We start from the raw sequence: 26,500 nt of genomic DNA on the forward strand, positions 1-26,500 counted from the left end.
ATATATATTAGTTTCCTTTAATAGTCCACTGTAGGTGATATTTTACATAACGGTACAGTGAGAAATCTAACAATGCATCCAAAAATGAATGAAGATTTTTTAAACTTTGAGTTGATAATGCTCATCTTATTGTATTGTGCTGAAAGAAATGATACCACAAATGCTGCTCAACTTCCATTTTGACCAGCTACAGAGGAGAATGGGTTCTTTAATTCTTGAAGATAGTTTTACCCTCTCTCAGCCTTTCCTTTAGTGAAGTTTCATGATGTTATACATTTCTTTCTGTGGATATGGCAAGGCAAAATTGTGTGGCTTATGATAAGAAAGCTTCTTTCCACATGTACAACCAGGAAGAAATCATTTTTCATAAAGCCTGGCCTTTTAATTTGATATTGCCATTTTTGTGCCTTGATCTGTAAGAGGTAACTTACTAGTTGTTTTTGGAGAAGCATTCAATCTGGTTAATAGGTAAAATAACATTTTAGTGTATTTTTACATGAGGACTTTTTCTCTTGTGGGCTGTGTTTATTAATCCATACCAATGCTATCTGGATCTGACTGTCTCCATTTTAAATTACGTTTAAAGTTGTCAACATTAAGTCTGAACAAATAATTCTACAGCTTAGAGTTTTAAAGGAAAATTGAAAACAAGATGACAGTTGAATATTTTTAAAGAAGAGTCAATAGAAATCAAGAAATTCTAATACATTTTTTTTTTTAATAAATACATAAAGCTCTTTACCATTTCCCTCTATTATTTTGATTAACATGATAATAGGATCTTTCAAAGCATCGTTATACCAATTTTCACAGCCTGTTGTAAAAGACTCATTTCACAGTAATAATCATAAGTAGCATTAATAAATGAATGTTGATGCCATAAATAACAGTATAAGGCATATTTACACCATCTTAATATACATAAACACCATACACATACACAAAAAAGTCACAGATCCAGAACAAAGAAAATTCAATCTCCTAGACAGCTTACATTTATAGGCTTTGTCTAAAACATTTTTTTTGCTTTTTTTGTAATTTTTTTCTTTCCAAGCAACAAACAGATCTTCCCTATTTCTTGTGATTTATTTGTAACATTGTATTCATGCAAAAATAATACTTGTTTTATTGCATTAACATTTAGACAGCTTTAGATTTGGGTCTTATAACCCTCGTCTAAAATTTTACTTGATGTTGCTTCATCCATATATCATTTTAGTTGGTATGATATGGTGGTTTGTTTTTGGTAAGTTACAAAATGACAAACATATCCAGTTGACCAGAGTTCAAAAACCAAGATACTAAGCTTGATCATGCACATTTTACTTTCATTCTTGTAAAATGGTTTGAATCAGATATTCCATTTTGATTTAACACTTATTGATTTAATTTTTTTCCTTTTTAATCATGTTTCTAAAAAGAACAACAACAAAAACATAAAAGAAAATACTGTCCCACATCCACTGTTCACAACAAGGAAGAGCAGCAAGAATCACACTGACCATTGTTAGGACATCAGTCAGGTGGTGACACTGTAGTAAACATTGAATGTCATCAAAATACTGCAGGAATGTGATAATTACTATAACCCATACTTCTGCAACAGTTCAGATTGCCATTGGCGTTTGCGCTCTGGAAAATAATCTGGAATGTGGATTTTTTTAAAATCCTGAATACACTTTTTCATTTCTTCTTCCACACTTAGCTTCTCACAGACTTTCTTTTTGGACAGATTTGTTTCCCGGGACTTGCTGATGAGTGTCTGAAAGAGTTCACTGTTTCTGCGTTTGTCTGGTTGGGGTATCCATTGCACAGGTGCTTTTTTAGAGGGGCGATCCAATGTTAAAGTGTTAGGTTGGTGAGCTGTTGCCTGCTGGGCACTGGACGGGTTGTCCTGGGGAGTGCTTGCCTCTGAATGGCTGTCACAACTGGAAGTGGAGAGCTCATTACAGGAAGTCCCACTTTCACTTCCTTTATCAGTGACTTTGTCATGTTTCCTATCTTCATGTTCTTGTTTAGGTGATACTATTTTCTGAGGTGGTCCTAAAAAGGAGGAAAAAAAAAAAGAAGAAGAGTAGAACAGATGAATAAGAAATGTGAAGGTAAAATTAAATGAACTCTATATTTTCTATTTTAAACCAAGAACATTTATTTTAACAAAAATGGTGCTTGTTGTACTAGTCTAGGTTTGTGAGATTAAATACAAGACATAGGGTCTTTAGTATACACTGAAAGATGCAGCATGCTGATTAATTATTCAAAACAATAAATTTTGAGAAATTTGTTTAATGAGAGTTTCTGTCTTAGACACCATCAATAGCTTCATACTGAAAAGAAGATTTTTGTTATTTTAATTACTAGTTCCTGGAATATAAAAAAAATTGTAATGTTTTGTTAGCCCTCTATCTGTTTTGTTAGACACTTAGTTCATTTTTGTTCTACCCACTGCACTAGGTGTCCTTTGTATATATATTCTGCCACTGTAAAAGCAAGAAAGTACCATTGCTATATTTTACAAAGCTGCAGTATTCTCCAGGCCCAGAGCTGCAATCACATCATTTATGCTTCCAAAGGGGAGGCTGGTTTAAATCTTATTCTTAGTCTCTTAATCTTATTTCATGTCTATTTCCTAGAGGAAAATTGTGAAAGTGTTATAAGATATATAGGGGCCTAATATTATGGTGTGAAAATATAGTTGAAATATGATAATTCTCTTAAAATATAAGGCTACCATTTGGTGGAAATTACTTAGGAAGACAATTTTCAGAAAGTGATAGTTTGCCAAGATAATTATTTCAAATACACAGTGTGTTTCCAAAAAGAGGCATATTTTATTCTCCCTGACTCCACTGTGGGATTAGGATCTCCATTTAACATTTATTAAACACTACCACATACCCAGAGCTGTTCTAAAACCTTCATTAAATGGAGCCCAACAATTCAGAGATCTAAATTACTCAACTCTTATTTTATTTTCTTAGAGTCAAACTTTTGAACAAGTTGTATAAATCAGAATCAGGAGGAAGGCATCAGTGTTTTTAAACAATTGCCCAGGGGTTCTATTGTGCAGCCAGACTTGAGAACAACTAGTCTAATTTAGAGGGTCTAACCTTGGATGCATACTATAATCACCTACAAAGCTTCAGATTATTGATACCTTGGAACCAACCCCAGGCCTCCTGATTTAATGGGGTGCCACCTGGCCATCAGGTCATTTAAGATTTCAATGTGCATCCAAGGTTATGAACCACTGATCAGTCTAATATATATGAAATGAGTTAATAGCCATCATGGGTAGTTGATATTACTCAGAAGGATTAAGAGACAAAAAACCTTTTCTTAAAAGCAGCTCCTATGTGCAACACTGCTGGTTTCTATCACCATTTTTTTTCTATTCAAAAATTAGAAGAAACATAAGTCAATGCCAAATATTGAATTAAAGATTTTTAAAAGTTTTACAACTTTTTGGAATTATGGAAATATTCTATCTCTTCATTATGGTGTTGATTATATGACTGTATACATTTGTGAAAACTGATAGAACTGTATACCTAAAATGGCTGAGCTTTTATATATGTAAATTATACCTTGACTAACCTGACTCCCTCTCCTGAAAAACACAAACAACAAAGAAACATAAAGTATATATGTCTATATGTCTATATCTCTATATCTATCTATCTATCTATCTATCTATCTATCTATCTATCTCTGGGAAAGTCTTAAGCAATATTTCAAACTTCCTTTGTCTGCAATATGATAAAACCAGGACAAATGCTAATGTTATAATTGCTTAGTAAGGAAATACACCATTACATTTCAGAAGTATTTGCAACCAAATATTTTTAAAAAGTTGTTGGGTTTTATTTGTTTTTTTTTTTTTTTATATTTTTATTTTTTTTCTTTTTATCATTATTATTATTATTATTATTATTATACTTTAGGCTCTATGGTACATATGCGCAACGTGCAGGTAAGTTACATATGTATACATGTGCCATGCTGGTGCGCTGCACCCACCAACTCGTCATCTAGCATTAGGTATATCTCCCAATGCTATCCCTCCCCCCTCCCCCCACCCCACAACAGTCCCAGAAGTGTGATGTTCCCATTCCTGTGTCCATGTGTTCTCATTGTTCAGTTCCCACCTATGAGTGAGAATATGCGCTGTTTGGTTTTTTGTTCTTGCGATAGTTTACTGAGAATGATGATTTCCAATTTCATTCATGTCCCTACAAAGGACGTGAACTCATCATTTTTTATGGCTGCATAGTATTCCATGGTGTATATGTGCCACATTTTCTTAATCCAGTCTATCATTGTTGGACATTTGGGTTGGTTCCAAGTCTTCGCTATTGTGAATAATGCCGCAATAAACATACATGTGCATGTGTCTTTATAGCAGCATGATTTATAGTCCTTTGGGTATATACCCAGTAATGGGATGGCTGGGTCGAATGGAATTTCTAGTTCTAGATCCCTGAGGAATCGCCACACTGACTTCCACAAGGGTTGAACTAGTTTACAGTCCCACCAACAGTGTAAAAGTGTTCCTATTTCTCCACATCCTCTCCAGCACCTGTTGTTTCCTGACTTTTTAATGATTGCCATTCTAACTGGTGTGAGATGGTATCTCATTGTGGTTTTGATTTGCATTTCTCTGATGGCCAGTGATGGTGAGCATTTCAACATAGTGTTGGAAGTTCTGGCCAGGGCAATTAGGCAAGAGAAGGAAATCAAGGGTATTCAATTAGGAAAAGAGGAAGTCAAATTGTCCTTGTTTGCAGATGACATGATAGTATATCTAGAAAACCCCATTGTCTCAGCCCGAAATCTCCTTAAGCTGATAAGCAACTTCAGCAAAGTCTCAGGATACAAAATCAATGTACAAAAATCACAAGCATTCTTATACATCAATAACAGAGAAACAGAGAGCCAAATCATGAGTGAACTCCCATTCACAATTGCTTCAAAGAGAATAAAATACCTAGGAATCCAACTTACAAGGGATGTGAAGGACCTCTTCAAGGAGAACTACAAACCACTGCTCAAGGAAATAAAAGAGGATACAAACAAATGGAAGAGCATTCCATGCTCATGGGTAGGAAGAATCAATATCATGAAAATGGCCATCCTTCCCAAGGTAATTTACAGATTCAATGCCATCCCCATCAAGTTACCAATGACTTTCTTCACAGAATTGGAAAAAACTACTTTAAAGTTCATATGGAACCAAAAAAGAGCCCGCATCGCCAAGTCAATCCTAACCCAAAAGAACAAAGCTGGAGGCATCACGCTACCTGACTTCAAACTATACAACAGGGTTTTATTTGTTTTAAGCCTCTCTCTGTCAAGGAGAGTCAGCTGAGACTTTGGGGTAGGGTGGAGAAAATGCACTGCTAACACTCTGTGCTGGACTTAACCAGATCCATTCTCTATTCTCCTTTGTCCACAGTGGCTGATGGGTACAGACTATGTTCTTAAGCTCCCTTGCCTTCTGGCTCTCAGTTGGATTCAGTCAACAGCAAAGACTAGCAAGACAACACCCTAACCCCACCCCACTCCCAGGAATGTGACGATCTGGTTATATCCCTGGACCTAGAGGCACAGCCCTATCAGGAAGCTCTCTCTGTCTCCCTCTCCCTTCTCTTCTCCTTCCCTCTTCTACCACCCCTCTTGAGGCTCATAGTTTTAGGCCTACAGGTGTTGATGTGGTTTGGCTGTGTCCCCAACCCAAATACCATCTTGAACTGTAACTCCCACAACTCCCACTTGTCATGGGAGGGACCCAGTGGGAGGTAATTGAATCATGGGGTTGGGTCTTTCTTGTGCTGTTCTAGCTATAGTGAATAAACCTCATGAGACCTGATGATTTTAAAAAGAGGAGTTCCCCTGCACAAGCTCTCTCTTTGCCTGCTGCCATCCATGTAAGACATAACTTGCTCCTCCTTGCCTTCTGCCATAATTGTGAGGCCTTCTCAGTCATGTGGAACTTTAAGTCAATTAAACCTCTTTTTCTTCCCAGTCTCATGTCTTTATCAGCAGCGTGAAAATGGACTAATACAGGTTTTAACCATTTAGGTACCATAACTAATCTTAGTATACTTCCTACACTGGTGTAAACTGTCCCATATTAAATGTTATTTAATGTCCCAGCTGAGTGTGTCTTCTCTCTCTTCCTGGGTTTCTGATAGACCCACTCTATCAGACCCACTCTGGCCACCAGCCATCTTTTCCATTGACTAGAGGGATGTTACTTGAAGGATCAGTTTTTAGTGGCACCAGATTTATGTGGCAATAAAATTTGAAAATAAATAGGTTTTGAGTCCTACTGACTTGGATTCAAATTCTGGCTCTCCAGAAAATACTAGCCTTGTGGCTTTGAACAAGATACTTAGCTCCTCTAAGCATTAACTTGCTCATCTATAATATGAGTAAAACTACTTTCCCCATAGGAGCATTTTAAGATTAAATAAGATATCATGTAAAAGGATCTAGTATAATGATTCTCAACAATGAGAGTACATCAAGGTATATCAGTGGAATTTTTTGAATGTGCATATGTCATATACATCCCTAGAGGTTTCCAGTTCAGTGTGAAGGGCTGGTATGTATGTGTTTATATGAAGCTGGGAGTGGTGGAGGAGATGCAGCATCTCTTTAGTTACCTTTATGGCTGAACGTGATCCCAAGCAAGCATGAAATTCAACACCCTAATACAACATAGTATATAAATAAATGTTGTTTTTTTTACCCTTTCTGTCAATATTTTGCTATACTTTAACCAAAAGCCTCTATCAAAGGAATCTATGATTTTCATTCCCAATAATGACTAAAGGATTAAACTGCAAATATCTAAGCAAACCAACTTACATTAAGGATAAATAAGTGAGCAAAAAAATAATTTCCTGTTTATTGGCAGGGCAACAGAGCATTAGATAGAGTTACTCAGGCAGAAAAGCAATCATATCAAAGTGAAAGACAGTTCAGAAAGAGAGTACTAGATACTACCAAAGTAAATGCCTTATTCTATTTGTTTCTATTCACTGGGAGGAAGAAAAAAATGCTTAATGACAATAGAATGTAACATTTGTGTCTTGAAAACTAACTGGTCTTGCAGTGCAAGATAGAAGATTAAGGAAGCCCTCTTTGAAGAAGGGATCAATGAATTCAGCTGAGAATTTTGTACCCACCATGTGCCAGACATAGTGCTAGGTTCTGGAGGAGACACAAATATGGATAAGATGAGCTCTCTGCCTGATGAAGTTCACAGGCTTTCTCCAACTCCAAGTGGGTGAGGACAAAAAGATGTAGAGAAAAGATTTTACATGTGTGGCCAAGGATCCCCATAATTTTCTGGGAAGATGAACTAAGATGCACTCCATACCAAATGGGTCTAACTGAATTTCCTATACTAGCTTTTTTTTTTTTTTCACTTTTTACTTTCAAATTTTCTTTGCCACCTTTGAAAAAGTCATCTATGTCTCTCTCTTCTCCTCCCTCTTGTCTTTCCAATGACAAATAATATGAGCCAGGGCATGGTCGGAAATAGAGTCTATTAAAGAATAGTATTTTATAATTATACAGTGTTTGAAATGCTTGGGATATTCTAGAATATCTCTTTCTACAGACTTCAAGAACTATGAAGAAAAGGGGAACCTGAATTTACTGTGATTTTAAGAGCTTTAAAATTAAAAATAACTTAAAATAGTTATACACATTAATTAGAATTAACAAATATATATTAACATATAACATATATTCATGTTATGTATATGTTTTATATATATTTTATATATATATATATATTCATGTTCTTTCACATTTTGCTAATCCTATTTAATACAATATCTTTAGGCAAGGTGAACTCCCAATCAGACCAAATAGATTCGGAGGTTTATATAATGACTTAAAAGAGAATGCTTGGCTTTATTTTGTGTACATCTTTGAAAGAATAGAATAATATGACTGCTCTTTGTATAAATCATTAGGGATCACTAATAGTCTTTTTTGGATTTATGCTATCAGTTTTAATTGCTATCCATTTAAGCATACTTTAAATTATTATTGATCACTTAGTAGATTTAAATTGGGACTAAGATACAATAACTTAAACTGATTTATCTGCTTTTTATGACATGAAATTGAGAAAAATTAATTAGGTAAATAATGATTACTCTAGTTGCCCAGTTTTCTTGTGGATGCCTGCTAATTGCAGGCTTCCAGGGATAATTTAAAACTTTAATTTTATATTATTTTATTCAGTCTCCCAAAGCCACTTGACATGCTTTAAGCACCACACGAATGATAATTTAAATATCACCAACTAGTGAATATATGGGAAAAACATGACTATTAGAAATGTCTCTGTGTCTCTTCAACTAGTAATAGAATCAAATATATACCTGAAACATCTTCCTGAAAGCATTTTGCCCTGTGAGTTAGGGCACCCAATATACTTGGTTTAAAAAAGAAAATATAAGTATGTTTTGGTGATCTCATCAGCTAGGATTTCTTCCATCATATAAAGAACTCATCACCATTTATTGAAGTGTAAGCAACAGATTAGTGAATAAGCAAGTCTCATATTAACCTAAGATTTATCTGTAAAAACAAGAGTTAATTATTTTAAATAGTTAGATAAATAGGTACACCTAGAAACTTTCAAATATTGGAACAATTAATCAACTTTTCATTTGATTATTTGCTATTAAATAAACTAGGATATCCATCCAGGAATGCTCCATCCATTGAGCATTTGTAAATGGCAAGTACAGTCTTAACTAGGAGATCTGCAAACTAGCTACCTAGGTCATGCCTCTCCAATATTATTTTTGAAGAACAGTCAGTATACATACATGCACATACACACATACACACACACACACACACACACACACTTAGATGCATTTATTAGGCTGACATTTTTTCATCACTAGGGGAATAACCTTGGAAGATCTGGGTTTGAGCCCGGTTCGGCCACTCCAACCAAGCAAGAACTTTCTGTTGGTCATGTAACCTCTACAATATTCTGTTCTTTTTGGTTAATATTTTGGGGTTGTCCCCTAAGTTCTTTTATGTTATAAGAGTCTGTAATTCTAAATTATATAATGAATAGGAGGAGATTTTCCAAGCTGTAAAATTCTGATCAAATATTAAGCGTTAAAAGGTTACCATGAATAGAAATTACCACAGAACAAGGAAACAAATTCGATTACTACTATGATATTTAAAAGAATTTTAGGGGTCAAGGATAATTTTCTGCAAGTTCACTGACAGTAAGTATAGTCCTAGAAAACATTATTAATTTATGTCTGTTTAATTACATCTATTCTTACTGGTGAATTGCCAGCAAAAAGAACGATACTTAAGGCCGCATAGTGCAGACTGTCTGGGTTCACATCTCAGTTTAAAAACCTACTAGATTTGTTATTCTAAGCAAGTTGCTTACTTTCCTTGGGCCTCAGTCTCCTCATGTTTAAACATCAAATAGTTTTAGCTAGGATTAAATGACCTAACATATATTAAGTACTTTAAATCAGTCTGGCATGTATAAATGCCGAAAAATGCTAATTACTATTATTCAATGTAAATATCCATGTGCTAATTGGCCATGACATGGTCAATTTGTTCACCTGAATACTGAGAGTACTGATTGGATAATTGTAATGTTTCCACACTGATTCTGGGTCTGCACGTAACACCTATGCACATATGAATTGCAGACAGATCTCTTAGTTTCTTTTGTTCTCAAATTTTTATCTATTAAAAATGAAATTAAAATAGAAATATCTAGTCACATGGCTATGGTAAGAAGCAAATGAGATAATATATGTGAATGCAATTTGTAAGCTGTAAAGTTCTATACAAAGTAAACTATTAGTTTATAGTCAAGAATCATCTATCACACATGTAGATTTGAGAGGCTATGAAATATTACATTTTTATGTTCAAAAGGGTATTTAAGAAAATAAAACACAAAGGCCCTGGTATAAGCTATCAAAAATGTGTGAATTAAGAGCAGTAGTAAAAAACATTATATTAAGTAAAATGTCACAAATAGAAAATATCACAATGGGCCCAAACTTGTAAAACTCAGCAAAACAGGGCTTTTGATCAATTCCCTTGGGTTTTATTATATTAAAATAGAAAAGTGGAAAAGATAGCTTTTCCCAGTCATTTGAATAGATACTGAGGTAGAGAAACTAAATGTCAATATTTTTGTCTTTAAAAAGGCTGCATGATTTCTGGGTAGTTCTAAGTGTGGGGATGTTTATAAGAGTATGTCTATATTTTTTCCTTGAATACACAAGCATTTCCAAATGAAGTCTATGTACACAGCTGCACATTTGAAAAAAAAAAAACTTTTCATTTTAATCTCTTTACCTGCCCAGTGATGATAAAACATGATAGGTATGTAAAATGTGTCTGCAACAGTCACAATTCCTAGAAGGGAAATTATCCTTTAATAGTACTAAACTCAATGATGTGTGAATGGTTATGTGGTACTTAAACAGAATGAACCAATCTATCTTAAATATTAGCACCACATGCTTCTAAGTATTAAGCACTTGAGTCAAAAGGGAAAAACTCCATTTTGATTTCACAAACATTTACTGAGCGCCTACTATGTATAAGGCATAGTGTTAGCTACAACGGTGGGGACACACACACATGTGCACACACACCTGCACGACCATGGTCCCTGATATCAAGTAGTTCAGGCTTGGGGTGACAAGTGCAGATGTAGCTAATATGTGAATAGGGCATGGACGAGGGAGCAAGGAGTAAAATAAAAAGAAGTTGATTTGTGATTGGAGTGAGCTAAGGAATGGGGTCATTTTTAATTAATCAGTAAAACTGCCACGCTACATTGAAACTTACAGGTCATAGAGGAGACGTTTTCATTTTAGAATTGAAGACAAATGAATAAAATTAATTTATATTTGAGAAAAATTGAACTCATTTATTTATGTTTTCTATAATTTCCATTAGCATTACTTAGCCACTTCTATGAGTGAAAGAGTATAACAAAAGAAAAGAAAAGAAAAGAAAAAGAAGAGTGACTTGAAAAGAGAAACATGGTCATATTCCTTTTTTCATCCTGACATGGTCAGCCCCAACCCACTGTTCTGATACTCCCTGAACTTGTTAATTTTTATCATATTTACCTACTCATAGTGTGGCTCTCAGTCTTTAATTGTAAACTCCTCAAAGGCAGAAACTGTGCTTTTCTATTCTCTCACGGTGCCTTCATCAGAATAGTTGCTTAACAAAATCAGTAAAATCATTTTCATGCCTCTGAATTTCTATAGTATTTAATACTAATTGCATCACTCACTTGGCAGTTAGCATTTACCATCTTTTAGGTTAGTAAATATTCATTTTGATGTCCACAGAGTAGCAAGAATGCTCCCACCACCCACACATAAAAATTGGTCCCGAGGTCACACTTCTGGCGTCCCATATCCCTCAGAGTTTATAATTTCCATGAGGGCTTAGATGGCATGTATTACTCAGACAGTTCAGGAGGCTGATTTGTATTATCACTGATTAAACAATACTATAATAGTAATGTGCATAAGCAAATGTAATGCAGCATAAGAAAAGAAATATCAGAGAAAACATAATGCAGCACAAGAAAAGAAATATCACAGAAAATATATTTGTTTAGTAAGACATATATTAGAAGAGGTTTCCAAAAACAATTTTATTGCCTTTCTCTCATTCTACAAGTCAGTATCTTCCTATGACCCAGTTATTTCCGTAGACCATGCGCACATTCACCTTTGGCTATCCAGTGGATTTATCTTTTATTTGCAAACACTTGTCATGTCTTATCAATTCTACCATTACAGCAACTCTTGAATCTATCTGTTCATCTCTGTTCCAATTTCCACCACCTATGACAGCTTTCTCATTATTTCTCATTATATTTCCTAACCAATTCTCTGACTCCACTTTAGTCTTACTTCAAACTATTCTCAACGCCATTGCTAAATATGTATTCCTGAAACCTAATTCCATTAAGTATATCCTTGTTCAAAAACCTTCTAAATAGTTCCTCTGCACATAGGATAAAATTTGATTGTGACATCTTGGCTCTGGAGACTATCTTCAGCCTAACACAAATAACCCCAGCCCATATTTTAGTGCTCACCCTTTGGTGACTCCAATATACTTGTTTCTGGTGAATGCCTCGCTCTACCAATGCTTGCTTTTCTCTGGACTGCATTCTTTTCTTGCCCGTGCCCCTTTTAGCTATCCTTCAAAGCCTAATCCATATGTTGCTTTCAGCATAAAACTTCTCATTATATTTGGATGTAATTCCTTGTGATATCCTGCTTTTTTTTTAATAACCCATAGCTGTTTGTTTTAATCCATCTCAAGGTACTGAGCCTATTTTGTCTTAAATAATAGTTATTTCTGTACTCAGTTTAACTTTCATCCCTGTGTTCTGCCCCATCACACACACACAAACACACACACAAAACACATACACACTAATATAGTTAATACTGGAGCGGCACAGGGAAGTGCTGGGAGGAAAAGGGCGGGGTCCCTGGCGAGGTCTCCACCGTCGGGCCTGTGCCCACAGACCTAGGTAAAGACAGGCACCCCTGTTTTCGTACCCAAATGTGCATTTTCCAAGACTACTCTGGTCTGTCACGCCCCCATCCTGGGCCTAGAAAAACCTCAAGACCCTAGCCGGCACAGACACAAGAGGCTGGACATCGAGAAGAACACACTGGCAGAACAGCACACAGGTGGCTGAATGTCGAGAGGAGCGGAGGAGCGGAAGAGCGCACCGACAGGCACTGGCAGACGCCGGCAGGTCCTCAACTGGGGGAACGATGTGGCGGCGGCTGAGGGGAATTTGGCGGAAGCAGTCGGAGGAGAATTGCGTCGCCTTACTCCAGGCAAAAAACACTTCTCCACTGCATTCCCCTGCTGGCTCCCCATCATCTGCAGAGAGCTACTTCCAACACTCAATAAAAACTTGCACTCATGCTCCAAGCCCACATGTAACCCAATTTTTCTGGTACAGCAAGGCAAGAACCCTGGGATACAGAAAGCCCTCTGTCCTTGCGATAAGGCAGAGGGTCTAATTGAGCTGATTAACGCAAGCCGCCTATAGATGGCGAAACTAAAAGAACACACTGTAACGTGCCCTCTGGGGCCTAAGGAGCTGTAAACATTCACCCCTAGACACTGCTGTGGGGTCGGAGCCCACACTCCCCACGACCTGCCCGTCTGCATGCTCCCCCTAGGGGTTTTGAGCAGTGGGGCAGTGAAGAAGTGAGTCACCCCCGCATCACATGCCCTGCCAGGGGGACAAGGGAATTTTTCCCGTTTCATAGTCACTTATGGGATAGAGAGTTTTTCCTTTTCGTTTTGGTATTTCCTGAAGCATCACCACATGGCTAGGCTCATAATAATTCAGTAACCGTTTATCTAACTGAATTAAATGAAATTAATATTATCTACAAAATATTGTCTAAGCACACAGGGGATTACTTTATTCCTAAAGAAGTTTCTTTTTGTTTTATTTTATTTTGTTTTAACCAAAATATATAAACCCGAGTGTAACTCAGCTTGAGGAGTGTAACTCAGCTTAAGGAGTGTAACAAAAACAAAGAAATGGGGGGAGTTGAAGATAAACCATTTAGCAGTGAGTCATAAGAAGAGCCTCACAGTCTCTCCAGTTAATGAAAATATTCCTTTGGCAAAGTTCCTACCTTATCCCTTTTAGTTTATTAAAGAGAAATAAATTACTTGAGAAACACACATAATGTGGAAAAATAATTTTCTTTTTTCTGCAGAAGAACGCTACCTTACTTACATGATTGTACCTCATACTCGTAGTAGAAAACATATTAGGTGTTCATTTGTCCTCTCAGAAGCCTTTATCACATACAAAGTTGTTACAGACACCTTGCAAGAGCTCTTCATTTAAAACTCGTCTCTTCATTTCCCCCATGGAAGCTAGGATTCTATCCACATTCACCCTTCTCGTGCTTAAATCAAAAACAAAAACTCCACACAAAGATGCCTAGGCTCCTTTTGGAATTTGGAATGAAGACTACCGAACTACTCTCTGCTTCTTCCAAGGTTCCCACGTCTGAATCTACTATTCTTTATCACTGACATTGGCAAAGTTGTTTTTCACATGCCCAGGTAGCAACCTTCTAATGACCTTCTTTTTTACAAGTACATGTTTTATGAGAAGGATGATTTATTTGGTTTTCTAATTTGTGAACACAGCCTATGCTTGCTTGTTTCACATCTATAAAATGTGGATCATAACACCTACAAGGTGCTTGGCAAGGATTGAGATGTTGTCTCTACAACATGTCTGGTGGCTCCGGGAGGGAAAAAGAAGGCACTCTGTTAATATAGGTTGGGAGTACACTTACGAGGGCTGTGTATAACAAATTTATATGAACATAAAACCACTCTGGTTGTAACTTATTGTTGCCTGTTGTGCAATACCAAACAGCTGCCTTAGACCTGAGGAAAAAATCTCTCAGTGACAATAAGGGAAGCAGAGGTTGTGGAAGAGGTAAACAGACACACACACACACACACACACACACACATATATATATATATACATGCACACACACAAAAAACAGTCTAACACTCTTGTGTTGCAGGAGCAGCAACAATTGCCAGCAGGAGCCATAGTTGAGTGGATTTTTATTTGTTGGATCTCTTCAGATCTTAAGTGCCTGCCTGCCAATAAATGTTTTCAAGTATTTCCAACAATCCTCAACCATACGCAACTTCTTGTAGCTGTCATACTATTGAAGATGAGTGCCGCTTCCTTTCACTTTGAAATTTATAAAAGTGTGCCTGTTAAGGCAGCAGCTCGGTGCAGAATCATCATGATGAAGGAAAGATGAAGGCATATATGTGCATAGCAGGGCTTAATTTCATTTCATAGTACAATAAAAAAGTGCCCAGCTTTTGAATGGAGCAGAATTGTGCTTGATGTGAAGTTCTGACATGTATTAGCTAGGTGCCAAATGTGTCTTTAAGGTTCATTTTCCTATTCTGTCTAAAAAGGAATAGAAATACGGCACCTGCCTCCTGGGGTTACTTTAAGTCAAGATAAATGTGAGGAAGGCCTTTGTAGTAGGCTAAAAAGTGGTTCCATAAAAGATAGCAGGCCCGAATCCCTGGAACCTATAAATGTCACTTTCCACGAAAAAGTCTTTGTAGAGGTAATTAAGGATTTTGAGATGGTGAAATTATTCTGGATTATCCCACTGGACCCTAAAGTCAATCAGTGGTATCCTTACAAGAGGGAGGCAGTGAAAGATCTGATACTTACAGAGGAGAAGGGGGCAATGTGTCCATGGAATCAGAGGTTGGAGTGATGCAGCTACAAATCCTGGAATGTCAGCTTCCATCAGAAGCAAACAACAAATTTTTCCCTAGAACTTCTCGAGATAGTGTAGCCCTGCTGACACCTTAATTTCAGCCTAGTGAAACTGACTTCAGACTCTGGAGTCTGTGAGAGAATAAATTTCTGGTTTTGTAAGTCACCAAGCTTATGGTAATTTGTCACAGTAGCCAATAGAAACGAATACAAGTGATTTAGTGTAATTCTTGGCCCTTGGTAGATATTGAGTTATGTCATCTTATATAGGTGAACATAATATTGTCCTTAATAACTGCATGATATTGGATCTGAATTGCAGAATCTTAATTGTTCTATTAAAATAAAATGTTTTGCAGGCTCTATCGAATTATTATCCTGTTCTTTAAGCTCCTATAGTAGTGATAAGCCCAGAATATTGTACTGCAAATCATTCTACTTTGTGGGTGTCCTTAATGTTAAAAATTTCCTATACTCAGCCATAATTTGTCTCCTCAAATAGTGCCATTCACTAATTCCATTTCTACCTTCTGGAGCAACATAGAATGAATCTATTCCCTGCTTTCAACTAAAGGTCCTTAATATTTTGGAAAACAATTATCATATCTAGTCAAAGTTCTCTCCAATTATACAGATCAACCATTACTTGAATAATGAGGTTAATAGGCATAGCCACTTCACCTTATTTCTGTTCCCATAAGACTCTATTTTCTCTTTCTACAAACATTCAAACATAGCCACCCATCTACTCATTCCAACACACATGCATACACACTCACAATCACAGAACTGTCTCTCTCTATAGCCGACTCTACACATATTTCCAGAACATGATCATTCCTTGTCATTCTAGTCTCATGTTTTTACTGCCTTTGGACATCTTCTAAATGTCAAAAAAATCATGTCAAAAAATAACCTCTATTATTCTTTTTCTCTTAAACCAGTTCCTCCTCTTATGCTTTCTATTTTCCTATTTTTATAGAAGCACCACAGTCTTCTTAACTACTCAGGTTTCAAATCTCAGAGTCATTTTTGCTATTCCAATTTCTACCCCTCTACTGATTCCCTCCCCCAGCGAACAGTTATCTAGTCCTCTTGATACTTTGATAATACCTCAATCATTTTCCTCACCTTCAGTCTTCACTCTCATGGTTTTGATCCCCATTAACTCTTACTGAATCAACTGTAATAACCTTCTAGAGATCCTTTCGTTTCTAATCTTTATAACCTTTTATCCATACTAAACAAAGATGTCAGCAACATTGCACTGAAACATAGCTCTTATTATAGCACCTGTTCTCAGAAAACCTGAATGGCTTTCAGAAACACATCCAAATCTTTTAGCTCCACAGACAAGACTTTCCTTGGCCTAGTTCCAGCTTAAAGTCCACACTTCATTTTCTATTACTCTCACCCTTCATTCGAGTCAAATTGGAGGAATTAATATTAGCCTAAATATCACATGCATTCCTGTCTTTAATTCTTCACCTATGTGAATGATAGGTTGAGATCTGTTTATAATGATACTTGTTTAGATGGAGTAAATTTCTTATTGGCTGTGTGGGTATGTGTGTCTGAGAATACAGGTGGTGCTCTATCTATCTTATATGACAGACCCTAATCGCCAGCTAAAATACTGTTTATAACCTAGACTTGGCCAATCATAATGCCCTACCAAATCAGCCCCCTAATCTACAGTAAGGATGATGGTTGCGAGGTAAATAATCTGGGTGATTCAATAACATGAAATATGTGGAATATTTGAAACTGTTCCTGAGGGGAAAGAATGAGAATGCCCTTACATCTTTGGCCAAAAAGCTCTCAGATATGACTGTAGGGGACTAAGTCCCCCAGTCCCAACTACAGTAGGGGAGAATGAGAGCTGAAAGGGAATCCTGACAGTATTTGGATGTCTGGTTCAGTGATTCCTATGACCAACTCCACTGTTAGACAAGTATTTTAGACCAAATAAAATAGACATTTTATAAAACAAATTTATCTTATAAATGTAGGTATTTTATTAGATGCAAATACCCTTGAAATATAACAGACCTCTCTTCCTGAAACAAGTTGAGTGATATGTTGTTTGTATTTGTTATTAGAGAATTCTAACACTTAATGCTGTTGTGGGAAGTCAGGGACCCTGAATGGAGGGACCGGCTGGAGCCGTGGCAGAGGAACATAAATTGTGAAGATGTCATGGACATATATCAGTTCCCCAAATTAATACTTTTGTAATTTCTTATGCCTGTCTTTACTGCAATCTCTGAACACAAATTGTGAAGATTTCATGGAAATTTATTACTTCTCTATTAATACTTTTATAATTTCTTATACCTGTCTTACTTTAATCTCTTAATCCTGTTATCTTCATAAGCTGAGGATGTACGTCACCTCAGGACCCTGTGATGATTGTGTTAACTGTACAAATTGATTGTAAAACATGTGTGTTTGAACCATACGAAATCTGATTGTAAAACATGTGTGTTTGAATAATATGAAATCAGTGCACCTTGAAAAATAACAGAATAACAGCGATTTTAAGGAACAAGGGAAGATAACCATAAGGTTTGACTGCCTGCAGGGTCAGGCAAAAAGGGCCATATTTTTCTTCTTGCAGAAAGCCTATAAATGGACGTGCAAGTAGGAGAGATATCGCTAAATTCTTTTACTAGCAAGGAATATTAAATGTTAAGACCCTAGGAAAACAATTGTATTCCTGGGAGGAGGTCTATAAACAGCCTCTCTGGGAGTGTCTGTCCTATGCAGTTGAGATAAGGACTGAGACAAGCCCTGGACTCCTGCAGTACCCTCAGGCTTATTAGGGTGGGGAAAAAATCCCACCCTGGTAGATTTGAGGTCAGACAAGTTCTCTGCTCTTGAACCCTGTTTTCTGTTGTTTAAGATGTTTATCAAGACAATACGTGCACAGCTGAACATACACCCTCATCAGTAATTCTAATTTTGCCCTTTGCCTTGTGATCTTTGCTTTTGTCCTTGCCCCGTTTCCTCAGAAGCATGTGATCTTTGTTCTCCCTTTTGCCATTTGAAGCATGTGATCTTTGTGACCTAATCCCTCTTCGTAGACCCCCTTCCTTTTTGAAATCCCTAATAAAAATTGCTGGTTTTGTGGCTCAGGTGGGCATCACGGACCTAATGATATGTGATGTCACCCCCGGCGGCCCAGCTGTAAAATTCCTCTCTTTGTACTCTTTCCCTTTATTTATCAGACTGGCCGACATTTAAGGAAAAAGAAAGAACCTACATTGAAATATTGGGGGTGAGTTCCCCCGATAAATGCTTAATGCATAAACTAAATTTTTAATGCACATTTATAGTTACTGACCAAAGAAATTGGAGAAATTTGGAGAAAATCAGACAAAAACAAATCTAATCATTGTGTATTTATGAGCAAATTATTATGACGGCAATATAAACAATTAAAAGAGTCCTAGAAATTTACATATATTACTAACAGGGTCATGTGCCCACATTCCTTAAGGCTAGGATGGGTATTATTTACCCTATTATTACTGGCCTAGACTGAGCTCCTCATCCACTCCTATGTCCTGAGGGAAAAAAAATCTATCTCAAAAAGTAGATGGGGTGCAAGGTAAGCAAAGATACACATACACACACACAGACACACACACACAGAGAATTGATAAATACTTCATTATGCAAGTGTGGTTAAATATAGAAATCACTATGTTTTGTAGTAAAGTAAGTTTTTCATACCATCTTTCAGCAACATGTCAGTATGTGTCACCTTTTCCTGTATAGCCACTTGTGATGGTTAATATGAATGTCAACTTGATTGGATTGAAGTATGGATCCTGGGTGTGTCTGTGAAGGTGTTGCCAAAGGAGATTAACATTTGAGTCAGTGAACTGGGAGAGGCAGACCCACCCTCAATCCAGGTGGGCAACATCTAATCAGCTGCCAGCATGGCCAGAATAAAACGAGGCAGAAGAACACGAAGAGATTAGACTGGCTTAGCCTCCCAGCCTAAGTCTTTCTCCCATACTGGATGCTTCCTGTCCTTGAACATCAGACTCCAAGTTCTTTAGCTTTGGGACTCAGACTGGCTTCCCTGCTCTTCAGCTTGCAGACAGCCTATCATGAGACCCTGTGATTGTGTGAGATAATACTTCTTAATAAACACCCCTTTATATATATACATCTATACAATTAGTTCTGTCCCTCTCGAGAACCCTGACTAATACACCACTAGTTGAAAAAGATAATAAGCTGAGATAAACAAACCTAGTAATAAGTACAATTTTACTTAGTTTATATTTTAACAAGTAAAGTTATAATAATATTTAATATTTATTGAATACTTATGGATCAGGTACCATGCTTAGTGCACTATACATAGCATCTCATTTACATCTCACAATAACTTCATAAAGTAGAGGCCTCTTATGTTTATTTTACAGATTACGAAACTGAGGTTTAGAGACGTTATGAAACTTGACAGGTCATATTTGGAAGAGGCAGAGGCAGATGTAGATCTGTCTGACTTTAGAACTGATGCTGAGTTAAGCTCTGAAAGACATATGCTGCCACAAAAATCCTGAAAATGGTGTTAAAATCAGCTTTCTTTAAATTCTAAGCTAGAGATATAATTACTCATAATTTCAAGCTCTTAAAGATTAAACTAAGATGCATATCTGAACATTTGGGGATAAAAGTGTGCTTAACTGTACTTGAGTATTATCATTTATTTAGATAGTTTGCAATATAACATTATTTTATTTTACATCTAGCTATTTTAACAAAAAAAAAATTTAAAGGCTATACATATGAAAATGTAGACATTGCTTTCTACTCAGTTCATTGTGACCTTTACTGGGACCGAGCCTCTTTAACAAAGCAATGTCTATTTAACAAATGTAAGGGTTTTTGTTGTTGTTGTTGTTGTTTCACAAAGAAACTGTTAAGTTGCAATATCCTCTGACATACATATTTCTGTGAATTCAGACCAATAAAAAGCCTATTTTATATTAATTAGAAGAACCATTATAAGAAGCAACTATGGTTAAAAGGAAAATTATATATTTAAAATGTAAATCCTACAGTAAAATTTACAGAGTGAAATTAGGAAAATAGATGAGATGTAGAGGGAACATAACAGAGAAAGAATAGAGAGGATGAATCCTAAGACTATTCTTAGGACTATCTTAGAACCCATGACTTGTCAGGTACCATAATTTCCAAAATATCAAAATTATATTTCTACGAGAAGATACATTTAAGACCAAACTTTTCAATGATATGCAGCACATGATCCAGAAAGGTTCTGACATAAGGCCAGAAATTTCTGCTAAGAGTTTTCAGACCCTAATTAAATAATGAGCAGATTCTGTCAGTGTTGAGATGCCTTGAACTTTTCCTGTCACTTTATAGTGCACTTTAGTCTAAACCTGATATTTCAATAACCCCATTAACATCAATCTTCTCTTCTGACATTAAAGCCTTACAGATTAAAAGTAAAAGATCATGAAATGCTACTAATGAAACCATTATAAGTTAAAAAGATGTACTGGTAACACCTTCTATGTAGATCAATGGAAATGTTATGTCAGGGGTAAATTTGCACTGGAAATACTTTTGGAAAAGCATACTTAATTATGAGATACATTAATGGTTATTTATTAAAATCTTGGAGGTAGAGAAAAACAGAGTATGCTTTTGGTATGACTCATGTGACTCATAACTTTCCTTGAAGTGCTGAGAACACAGAATTCACAGAGATGAATATTTTCCTTTGACTTCATGTGGTTCAGTGAAAGTAATCGGGTGCCAACTCTTTGTTCACTTTAGAAAAATTACTTAAAAGAATTATGTGCTACTTGAATGAAAAATTCAAATACTTTCTCTCTCCGTTCTCTCCCTCCCTCCCTCCCTCCCTTCCTTCCTTCCTTCTTTCCTTTCTCTCTCTCTCTTTTTTTTTTTTTTTTTTGGATGGAGTTTCATTCTTGTTGCCCAGGCTGGAGTGCAATAGTGCAATCTTGGCTCACTGCAACCTCTACCTCCTGGGTTGAAGTGATTCTCCTGCCTCAGCCTCCCTAGTAGCTGGGATTACAGGCATGTGCCACCACGCCAGGCTAATTTTTGTATTTTTTATTTTTAGTACAGACGGGGTTTCACCATGTTGGTCAGGCTGATCTTGAACTGCTGACCTTAGGTGATCCACCCACCTCGGCCTCCCAAAGTGCTGGGATTACAGGTATGAGCCACTGTGCCTACCCAAATACATACTTTTTTTTTTTGAATAAAAATTTATATAACATGGAACTAAACTAGACATAATTATCCAATTATAAGGATTGACTAGTAAAGACTCCTAATTAAGAATTATGATTTACAATATAATTAATTTTAATACAATTGTAGCTGTATATTGGCATTAGAGAATTACAAAATAAAACGCAACTATATTAACCGACGACTAGGGACTCATACTCCTTTGCTTGAATAGTCAGCTTTTCTGTTTGCCTTTAATGTGCTATGACATATTTTGCAAGTGAAACTGTAAGGTTAAGAGGAAAGATCATACAGAAGACCAAGAAGATTCTGATTTTGTAGATCAAAGAGCAAATGAGAATTGTTGATGTTTGTTTTTTATTGGTTTCATTCTACTGATTTTTCTTTTTTGTTTATAATAGCAATAATATGCATATAACTAGAAAAAACTTTATAATTAAAATCTTTAGTATTATGTGTCCAAATTGCTCCACCCTTTAACTACTTTATTAATAACAAATAGAGTATTTTATATGCAGTTTTTGGTAACAATTTGAAAGGTTACTAACACTCTAGAACCAAGATCCTGACTATTACAACAGGGGAGGTAAGAGGACTGAGAGGAAGTAACAGCATACTAAGGATATTGTCTTGTTAAAAAAGAGAATATAGATGCTGGTTAATTCTATTGGAAAATATGTAAAACGTGTTAATTTTTAAACTACCTACTAGAATAATAAAAATACAAGGGATACATAGTCAAATAGTTAAAAGTAAAAGGTAAAATGGAACAAAGTGATTGAACAATAAAACAAATATTAAAAGTTTATGTAAGATAAGCATGTTACATTAATACTAAGTAAAGGGAAAGTAAGGGTGGGGGCACTAACAGCCCTCCAGAGGCCACATCCTTTGTGCCAACTAGAACTTTCTTGAATGCCGAAAGAAAGCAATTACATTCTAAGAAACACAAATGACAAAGCAATACTATCATACTCTTTCTTTCTCATCATTATGGTGAAAATGATGGCACTGAAAGAAAGAGAAAGATAGAAAAATCCATAGTTCTTTTTCACACTCCTTCTTTACCTACCAGTAAGCCAAAGGTAAAGAGTTTTAGTAGAATGTACACATATGAAGAAGTAGAATACAAATAAAATGTTAAGTTAATTTTGTACAATCTTTTACTTTTCTGGTAAGACACGATATGCAAGGGAATACAAATTGTGTAATTTTGGTGATTCTACACACAGATTAAATGCTCTTATATTTGCATTTAAAACCTTCCTTGGAGAAGGGGGTTCAAGATAGCAGACTGGAAGCAACTTGTGTGCACCTGCTCTCATGAAGAGGAAACAAAGTGAAGAGTAAATACTGACTCTTCAGGTGAATTGTCTAAAAAACCATGTCAGGATCCATCAAAGGAGTAAGAGAACACATGAAGAACAGAGAAGAGTGAAACTGGGCAGCCACCCACCTGGGACCAGTGCAGAGCCAGAAGAAGCTTCCTAACACAGGGAAAGGGTGAGAGAGGAAGAGCTCCTAGGGAATTCACACTTCCCACAAGGATCTGTGAAATCTTGGGAATGAGAGAACCCCCTCCTTCCTTGGGCCTCTAGAGTGATATGGAGAGCCACACAGAGATTTTGCAGAGGCAATACTCAAGAACACAGGGAGTCCCAAAGGTCTGGATCCCTGAATAGCCTAGTATCTGCTGCCATAAGACCAATAGAGGCCACAGTTGGGATGCTGGGGAGCAGTCAGACTGCTTCACTCCTTGCCAGACGAGGCTCCGCTCTTGCTTCCAGCACAGTGACTGAGCTGCTCCTAGCCAAGTGGAACTTGCTGGCTTGGGCTTCCAGCCCAGTGGCCCTACCCCTGCCTGAATACTGTGGTCAGGCACAGCTCTGTGTTCCCCCGGAAAATATGCAGATGGCAGACTGTGTGACTCCCTGAACTCCTGATGCTCTTGGCCTGACAGGACTCATTGGTTTGGGTAATGTCCAAGCAGGAGAGAAGGCCCCACTCTCAGAACACCAAGAGTGATAAGAAGCCCAGGTTCATAGGCCAGCAGAGGAGTAGGGTATGCCTCCCTCCACAGGGCAAGTCCAGGAGGGACAGACCCCTGGCCTCTGCCTGAGGGAGCCCCACAGCCTGGAACCAGTGAAAAACGAAATGCAAGAACAGCAACAGCAATCAAAAGGGGTTCCTCCAAGGCCCAGGAGCAGATCTGGGGAGGGGGTCATATCTCTCTCCCCCAACCACCCATTATGTCTATGAACATGCTAAAATACAAAAGAGCCAATCTGCTGGCCATCATGCTTAAGCAATATCTATTGAATCGCAGCTCAAATTAAAAAAACCAATAATAATTTGCCATGATACAGCACCTGTGACACATAAGGCAAAAATTAGGCCACAAATAAAGATCCTGTACAGAGCCTTGGCCTTCTGAAAGTGCACAGAAACAAAACCAACTGACTAAAATTACACCACAGTAAAAGGAATACCAGCCCTCTCAGATGAGAAAAAATCAGCCTAAGAATTCTGGCATTCAAAAAGCCAGTGTGTCCCCCTAACCTCCAAAGGAACACACTATTACTCCAGCAATGGTTTTTAACCAGACTGAAATGACTTAAATGACAGACACAGAATTCAGAATCTGGATGTCAAGGAAGCTCATCACAAGCCAGGAGATGAAACCCAATCCAAGGAATCCAGCAAAATAATCCAAGAGCTGAAATAAGAAATAGCTATTTGAAGAAATAATTAAACTGAACTTCTGGAATTGAAGAATTCACTTAAAAAATTCATAATACAGTCAGAAGCATTAACAACAGATTAGACCAAGCCCAGGAAAGAATCTCAGAGCTCAAAGACTGGTTCTTCAAATCAACTCAGTCAGACAAAAGTAAAGAAAAATGAATTAAAAAAAATAAACAAAACCTCTGAGAAATATGGGACTATGTAAAAAGACCAAATCTACAACTCATTGGCATCCCTGGGAGAGATGGAGAGTGAGTAAGCAACTTGAAAAACATATTTGAGTATATAGTCTATGAAAATTTTCCCAATATTGCTAGAGAGGTAAACATGCAATTTTAAGAAATATAGAGAACCCCAGTTAGATACCATACAAGGTGACCATCCCTACAGCATATAGTCATCAGACTCACTAAGACAAATGCAGAAGAAAAAAATTCTTAAAGGCAGATATAGAGAAAGATTGGGTCACTTACAAAGGGAAACTCATGAGGCTAGCAGTAGACCTCTCAGCGGAAACCTCACAAGCCAGAAGAAATTCGGGGCATATTTTCAGCATCCTCAAAGAAAAGAAATTCCAACCAAAAATTTCATATCCCACCAAGCTAAGCTTCATAAGGGAAGGAGAAATAAAATCTTTCTCAGACAAACAAACACTAAAGGAATGTGTTACCACCAGACCAGCCTTACAAGAGGTCCTTAAGGAAATGATAAACATAAAAACAAAAGATCAATACTTGCTACCACAAAAACACACTAAGGACATAGCTCACAGACAACTTAAAGTGATTACACAATCAAGTCTACAAAACAACCAGGTAACAAGATGATGACAGGATCAAAATATCACATATCAATACTAACCCTGAATACCAATGATCCAAATGCCCCATTTAAAAGGCATAAAGTGGCAGGCTGGATAAAAAGACAAGACCCAACAGTCGCTATCTTCAAAAGACCCATCTCACATGTAATGATGACTCTAAGTAAAGACATGGAGAAAGAGCTAACAGGCAAACAGAAAACTAAAAAAGAGCAGGAGTTGCTCATCTTATATTGAATAAAACAGACTTTAAACCAACAACAATCATGAAGGACAAAGAAGGGCATTATATAATGAAAAAAGGTTCAATTCAACTAGAAGACTTAACTATCATAAAGATATATACACCCAACAGTGGAGCACCCAGATTCACAAAACAAGTTCTTTTTGACCTACAAAAAGACATAGACAACCACACAATAATAGTAAGGTACTGTAACACCCCACTGATAGCTTTAGACAAATCATCAAGGCAGAAAACTAACAAAGAAATTTTGGACCTACACTTGACACTCAACCATTTGGACCAAATAGATACCTATAGAATACTCCACCCCCAACCCAAACCACAGAATACATATTCTTCTCATGTACACTTAGAACGTATTCAAAAATCAACCACATGTTCGGCCATATAGCAAGTCTGAGTAAATTAAAAAAAAACTGAAATAATACCAAGCATACCCTTGGACCACAGGGCAATAAAAATGTAAATCAATACCGATAAGATCTCTCAAAATTACACTAATATGTGGAAATTAATCAACTTGCTCCAGAATAACTCTTGGGTGAATGACAAAATTGAGGCATAGATCAAAACATTTTTTGAAATTAAAGAAATTAAAGATACAACTTCCCAAAACTTTTGGTGCAGCCAAAGCAATGTTAAGATGAAAGTTTATAGTATTAAATGCCTTCATCAAGTAGTTAGAAAAGTCTCAAATTGATGATTTAACATCACACCTAGAGGAACTAGAAAAAAATGAACAAACCAACTGCAAATCTAGCAGGAAAAAAGAAATATCTAAAACCAGAGAAGAACTGAATGAAATTGAGATGCAAAAGACCATACAAAAGATGAAACCGAGAGTTGATTATCAAAGGAACAGACAAGACTGATAAACCACTAGCTAGATTAACAGAGAAAGAAAAAAGAGAAGATCCAAATAAATGCAATCAGAAATTACGAAGATGACATTACAATTGATTAGACAGAAATATAAAAAGATCCTCAAAGGGTACTGTAAACACCTCTGTGCACACAAATTAGAAAATTT

General features: G+C 36.7%; 1 protein-coding gene across 1 annotated transcript in view; it reads right to left on the reverse strand.

The window, feature by feature from the left end:
• Window positions 1-698: 698 nt before the first annotated feature.
• The window catches only part of KCTD8 (potassium channel tetramerization domain containing 8), a 281,399-nt gene continuing 255,597 nt past the window's right edge, over window positions 699-26,500 (reverse strand). The window contains exon 2 of the mRNA XM_002814712.5: window positions 699-2,043. Coding sequence (XP_002814758.3) covers window positions 1,583-2,043 — 461 coding nt within the window. The 3' untranslated portion in view covers window positions 699-1,582. The remainder of the gene's footprint in view (window positions 2,044-26,500) is intronic.

Source organism: Pongo abelii, chromosome 3 (assembly GCF_028885655.2).
Source record: "Pongo abelii isolate AG06213 chromosome 3, NHGRI_mPonAbe1-v2.0_pri, whole genome shotgun sequence".
Taxonomy (NCBI): domain Eukaryota; kingdom Metazoa; phylum Chordata; class Mammalia; order Primates; family Hominidae; genus Pongo; species Pongo abelii.